The sequence below is a fragment of the Salvelinus sp. IW2-2015 genome, linkage group LG19 (assembly GCF_002910315.2).
Source record: "Salvelinus sp. IW2-2015 linkage group LG19, ASM291031v2, whole genome shotgun sequence".
Classification (NCBI taxonomy): Eukaryota; Metazoa; Chordata; class Actinopteri; order Salmoniformes; family Salmonidae; genus Salvelinus; species Salvelinus sp. IW2-2015.
The window spans coordinates 11155268-11161952 of NC_036859.1; the positions used below are offsets into that span (position 1 = coordinate 11155268).

The 6685-nt window shown below is 41.0% G+C and overlaps 1 protein-coding gene across 1 annotated transcript; it reads right to left on the reverse strand.

The window, feature by feature from the left end:
- Nucleotides 1–4014: 4014 nt before the first annotated feature.
- On the reverse strand, nt 4015–6409 carry LOC111979589 (outer dense fiber protein 2-like). The gene is made up of 3 exons (XM_024010185.2): nt 6377–6409; nt 4787–4903; nt 4015–4407 (listed from the first exon to the last, which is right to left on the reverse strand). The coding sequence occupies exons 1-3, from the start codon at nt 6407–6409 to the stop codon at nt 4135–4137; spliced, it is 423 nt and encodes a 140-aa protein (XP_023865953.1). The 3' UTR covers nt 4015–4134.
- Between the last annotated feature and the right edge of the window lie 276 nt (nt 6410–6685).

The following is a 6685-nucleotide window of genomic DNA, read 5'->3' on the forward strand; positions in this document are numbered from 1 at the left end:
TAGTGCCATATCAGCTCAGATTTATCAAATCAAATTGTATTTGTCACATGCGCTGAATACAACAGTGAAATGAAATTACAAGCCCTTAACCAACAATGCAGTTTTAAGAAAAATAAGTGTTCAGTAAAAAATAGATAAGTAAAAAATAAAAACAATACAAGTAACAAATAATTAAAGAGMAGCAGTAAAATAACAATAGCAAGGCTATGTACAGGGGGTACCGGTACAGAGTCAATGTGCGGGGGCACCAGTTAGTCGAGGTAATTGAGGTAATATGTACATGTAGGAAGAGTTAAAGTGACTACCCATAGTTAATAAGCCGAGAGAAGCAGAATCGTAAAAGAGGGGTCTGTGAAGAGGCGACTCTGGGATGATGGCAATCTAGGCAGAGTTACTCTGTCCAATGTCTTTGTTCTTTTGCCCATTTTTTATTGGCGAGTCTGAGATACGGCTTTTTCTTTGCAATTCTACCTAGAAGGCCAGCATCCCGGAGTCGCCTCTTCACTGTTGACGTTTGGACTGGTGTTTTGCGGGTACTATTTAATGAAGCTGCCAGTTGAGGACTTGTGAGACGTCTGTTTCTCAAATTAGACACTCTAATGTACTTGTCCTCTTGCTCAGAACTGCACCGGGGCCTCCCACTCCTCTTTCTATTCTGGTTAGAGTCAGTTTGTGCTGTTCTGTGAAGGGAGTAGTACACAGTGTTGTTCGAGATCTTCAGTTTCTTGGCAATTTCTCGCATGGAATAGCCTTCATTTCTCAGAACAAGAATAGACTGACACGTTTCAGAAGAAAGTTCTAAAGAAGGCCAGTTGTATTGCTTCTTTAATCAGGACAACAGTTTTCAGCTGTGCTAACATAATTGCAAAAGGGTTTTCTAATGATCAATTAGCCTTTTAAAATGATCAACTTGGATTACCTAACACAACGTGCCATTGGAACACAGGAGTGATGGTTGCTGATAATGGGTCTCTGTACGCCTATGTAGATATTCCATTAAAAATCAGCCGTTTTCAGCTACAATAATCATTTACAACATTAACAATGTCTACACTGTATTTCTGATACATTTTATGTTATTTTAAATGGACAAAAAATGTGCTTTTCTTTCAAAAACAAGGACATATCTAAGTGACCCCAAACTTTTGAACGGTAGTGTACCCAAATGACAACAAAATAACTTTTTGGTTAGTGTGTGTGTGTGTCTCAACTATTTAACTGTACTATAATACTTAAAAAGCCGCTAAAAAAAACGATATCGGTATCGTTTTTTTGCCAAGGAAAATATCAGATATCGGTATCAGGCAAAAATGTCATATCGGTGCATCCCTAGTTTAATCAATTGTAGAATAAGGCTGTAACGTAACAAAATGTGGAACAAGTCAAGGGGTCTGAAAACATTCCGAAAGCACTGTACATCCTTTAATTAGATATATAGCAAAGACATCTAAGAAAGTAAATGCCAAGAATGTGATGGGGCACAGAATTATCGAAGAAGAAACAAAAGATGAGAATGTTATAGTGAAAACCAATTGGGAAGACGAACTGTAAATATTAATAACCCCAGAGGACTGGGAGGACATATCTAGAAGAACAAGTCCAAGACAACTAACTCTCTACTCTGTAGGGAATACTCTTGGAAAATTCAGTCAAGATGTTTCAGAACTCCTATAATACAACAACAATACAACTGTGACATCACACCAAATTGCTTGCATAACCGTGGGGAGAGCAGGGCTAATNGGTTGTGGAACAGCTTTTCATTAGTTACAATGGAACCATCCAGTCACAGCCTTATAGTGCCATATCAGCTCAGATTTATCAAATCAAATTGTATTTGTCACATGCGCTGAATACAACAGTGAAATGAAATTACAAGCCCTTAACCAACAATGCAGTTTTAAGAAAAATAAGTGTTCAGTAAAAAATAGATAAGTAAAAAATAAAAACAATACAAGTAACAAATAATTAAAGAGMAGCAGTAAAATAACAATAGCAAGGCTATGTACAGGGGGTACCGGTACAGAGTCAATGTGCGGGGGCACCAGTTAGTCGAGGTAATTGAGGTAATATGTACATGTAGGAAGAGTTAAAGTGACTACCCATAGTTAATAAGCCGAGAGAAGCAGAATCGTAAAAGAGGGGTCTGTGAAGAGGCGACTCTGGGATGATGGCAATCTAGGCAGAGTTACTCTGTCCAATGTCTTTGTTCTTTTGCCCATTTTTTATTGGCGAGTCTGAGATACGGCTTTTTCTTTGCAATTCTACCTAGAAGGCCAGCATCCCGGAGTCGCCTCTTCACTGTTGACGTTTGGACTGGTGTTTTGCGGGTACTATTTAATGAAGCTGCCAGTTGAGGACTTGTGAGACGTCTGTTTCTCAAATTAGACACTCTAATGTACTTGTCCTCTTGCTCAGAACTGCACCGGGGCCTCCCACTCCTCTTTCTATTCTGGTTAGAGTCAGTTTGTGCTGTTCTGTGAAGGGAGTAGTACACAGTGTTGTTCGAGATCTTCAGTTTCTTGGCAATTTCTCGCATGGAATAGCCTTCATTTCTCAGAACAAGAATAGACTGACACGTTTCAGAAGAAAGTTCTAAAGAAGGCCAGTTGTATTGCTTCTTTAATCAGGACAACAGTTTTCAGCTGTGCTAACATAATTGCAAAAGGGTTTTCTAATGATCAATTAGCCTTTTAAAATGATCAACTTGGATTACCTAACACAACGTGCCATTGGAACACAGGAGTGATGGTTGCTGATAATGGGTCTCTGTACGCCTATGTAGATATTCCATTAAAAATCAGCCGTTTTCAGCTACAATAATCATTTACAACATTAACAATGTCTACACTGTATTTCTGATACATTTTATGTTATTTTAAATGGACAAAAAATGTGCTTTTCTTTCAAAAACAAGGACATATCTAAGTGACCCCAAACTTTTGAACGGTAGTGTACCCAAATGACAACAAAATAACTTTTTGGTTAGTGTGTGTGTGTGTCTCAACTATTTAACTGTACTATAATACTTAAAAAGCCGCTAAAAAAAACGATATCGGTATCGTTTTTTTGCCAAGGAAAATATCAGATATCGGTATCAGGCAAAAATGTCATATCGGTGCATCCCTAGTTTAATCAATTGTAGAATAAGGCTGTAACGTAACAAAATGTGGAACAAGTCAAGGGGTCTGAAAACATTCCGAAAGCACTGTACATCCTTTAATTAGATATATAGCAAAGACATCTAAGAAAGTAAATGCCAAGAATGTGATGGGGCACAGAATTATCGAAGAAGAAACAAAAGATGAGAATGTTATAGTGAAAACCAATTGGGAAGACGAACTGTAAATATTAATAACCCCAGAGGACTGGGAGGACATATCTAGAAGAACAAGTCCAAGACAACTAACTCTCTACTCTGTAGGGAATACTCTTGGAAAATTCAGTCAAGATGTTTCAGAACTCCTATAATACAACAACAATACAACTGTGACATCACACCAAATTGCTTGCATAACCGTGGGGAGAGCAGGGCTAATCACATCCACATACTATATTCCTGCCCAGTCCTCAATCATTTCTGGACCGAAGTATATAAAGTACTGAATGATACGCTTGAACACTCACGTTCTCTAAATCCAGAACACATGTTCCTATGGAGAACCTCTCATACACTGGTCCTCCAATATGATAAGTACCTTTTCAGAATTCTGAGAATAACAGCACTTAAACAGATTACTAGAAACTGGCTTAAACCCCTGGCACCACAAATAAGCAATTGGAAAGAAACAATTAATAAAATCTATAGTATGGTAAATGATAACTCATAGAATAAAAAAAAAAATGTCTATTTGAGATACAATGGGAAAACGTATAGAAAACTGACATTATATTGTGAAATATTTATAGGCCCTAACAGGAGATAAAATGTACATGTTTTAAACAGACAGGTGTGGGTGGACACTTGTCTGTGTGTGTGCCGGTGGATGTGTGTGACAATGGGTGCATGTATGTATGTATATCTCTTGTTGTGATTCTGTTGTGATCTAAAAACCAATAAATAAAAAGTATTACAAAAATACAATTTAAAAAGCTGTGGTATTATTGGAAAAGTGCATGTAGTTTCTCCTGGTTTCAAAACATGTTCTCCAGCCTGAACAAAACCCTGGTGAAGAGAAAATGATGACCACCAAACTGACTCCCAACATTACCCATACATACCTTCTCCCTCAGCTGAGTGTAACATTTATCCACAGCAGCTTCGAACCTCTCGGCCCTCTGTTTTTGGGCACGGGTGGCCTTCTTCAGGCCCTCTTTCTCCTGTTCTGCCTTCTCAGACACACTGGAGATCTCCCCCCTCAGACCATCTATCTCCAGCTTCTGCTCAGTCAGCTGCCTCTCCAAACCCTGGGAGAAAGAAAGACAGGGAACAAACACTGACTGTTTAAGCTTTCAACATATCTAAATACTTATCTCTAGCCTGGTGAAAACAAAYAGGATTTCACTCATGGACGACGTCCGTCTTGAATGGGTTGTAGAAGACTATTGCCCACTATTCTTTGTGAAACAGAAATGTATACTTTTTGCTGTCTTTCTTCCCAACTGTCCCAGACATCACACACACAGGCTGGAAGCATAATACTGACTGCAAACGACGTCCTTTACTTTACCTGTGTCTTATTTTACAGACAGAATGGTTAAGGCTTAGAAATACACCTTTCCCAACTCGGAYAACATAGTGATTGATTGACTGACTAATAGACTGATGCCTGAACTTGTGTGTTACCCGGAGCTGCACGGTGAGACGGTTGTTGTCGGCCTCTTTGCTGTGTAGCTGGCCCTGCAGGTGAGCACGTGTGGTCTCCACAGACTTGGTGGCATGAACCGCATTCTCTGTGTTCTCCTATTGGTCTCCGTTCGCCTATGTAGATATTCCATAGAAAATCAGCCGTCTCCAGCTACAATAGTCATTTAGCACATTAACAGTATCTACACTGTATTTCTGATCAATTTGATGTTATTTTAATGGGGAAAAAATTGCTTTTCTTTCAAAAACAAGAACATTTCTAAGTGACTCCAAACTTTGAACAGTAGTGTATATCATTGAGTTAATAAAGCTGCATACAAACATGGTCTCTTTTTTGTTTTCTTGAGTAAGGAGCTCCAAAATGCAGGTATTTCAGCCCAGCTCAGTGGTTTCTGTGGTGGTGTGGCAAGATAGCAGAAAAAACGGAGCGTTGCGCCGTGATTGGCTCAGTGTTTTGTCACTCATGGGGAAACTAAGTCACAGTGAAGTTACTAGCCCTTTGGGTGYTGACACAGAGTTACATTAGCAAGGTGGCGCCGACAGAGATGGTCGTCTCGCTTCGAGTGCTTAGGAAACTATGTCGTATTTAGTTTTTTTWATGTATTATTTCTTACATTGTTAGCCCAGAAAATCTTAAGTGTTATTACATAAACTCAGCAAAAAAAGAAACAGCCCTTTTTCAGGACCCTGTCTTTCAAAGATAATTAGTAAAAATCCAAATAACTTCACAGATCTTCATTGTAAAGGGTTTAAACACTGTTTTCCATGCTTGTTCAATGAACCATAAACAATTAATGAACATGCACCTGTGGAACGGTCGTTAAGACACTAACAGCTTCCAGACGGTAGGCAATTAAGGTCACAGTTATGAAAACTTAGGACACTAAAGAGGCCTTTCTACTGACTGAAAAACACCAAAAGAAAGATGCCCAGGGTCCCTGCTCAGGACTGCAGATGTGGCCAGGGCAATAAATTGCAATGTCCGTACTGTGAGACGCCTAAGACAGCACTACAGGGAGACAGGATGGACAGCTGATCGTCCTCGCATTGGCAGACCATGTGTAACAACATCTGCACAGGATCGGTACATCCGAACATCACACCTCCCGGACAGGTACAGGATGGCAACAACAACTGCCCGAGTTACACCAGGAACGCACAATCCCTCCATCAGTGCTGAGAGAGGCTGGACTGAGGGCTTGTAGGCCTGYTGTAAAGCAGGTCCTCACCAGACATCACCGGCAACAACGTCGCCTATGGGCACAAAACCACCGTTGCTGGACCAGACACGACTGGCAAAAAGTGCTCTTCACTGACGAGTTGCGGTTTTGTGTCACCAAGGGTGATGGTCGGATTCTCGTTTATCGTCGAAGGAATGAGCATTACACCGAGGCCTGTACTCTGGAGCGGGATCGATTTGGAGGTGGAGGGTCCGTCATGGTCTGAGGCGATGTTGTCACAGCATCATCGGACTGAGCTTGTTGTCATTGCAGGTAATCTCAACGCTGTGCATTACAGGGAGACATCCTCCTACCTCATGTGGTACCCTTCCTGCAGGCTCATCCTGACATGACCCTCCAGCATGACAATCCCACCAGCCATACCGCTCGTTATGTGCGTGATTTCCTGCAATCAGGAATGACAGTGTTCTGCCATGGCCAGCGAAGAGCCCGGATCTCAATCCCATTGAGCATGTCTGGGACCTGTTGGATCGGAGGGTGAGAGCTAGGGCCATTCCCCCCAGAAATGTCCGGGAACTTGCAGGTGCCTTGGTGGAAGAGTGGGGTAACATCTCAAGTAAAGAACTGGCAAATCTGGTGCTCTCCATGAGGAGGAGATGCACTGCAATACTTAATGCAGCTGGTGGCCACACCAGAT

Coding starts and splice junctions, on each gene's coding strand:
- LOC111979589 (XM_024010185.2), bottom strand. CDS start 6,409: ATGGCTGGTGGGATTGTCATGCTGGAGGGTCAT. Junction 4,904..6,376: donor TTGTCATGCTGGAGGGTCAT/GTCAGGATGAGC, acceptor GGAGACCAATAG/GAGAACACAGAGAATGCGGT. Junction 4,408..4,786: donor GTCTCACCGTGCAGCTCCGG/GTAACACACAAG, acceptor TCTTTCTCCCAG/GGTTTGGAGAGGCAGCTGAC.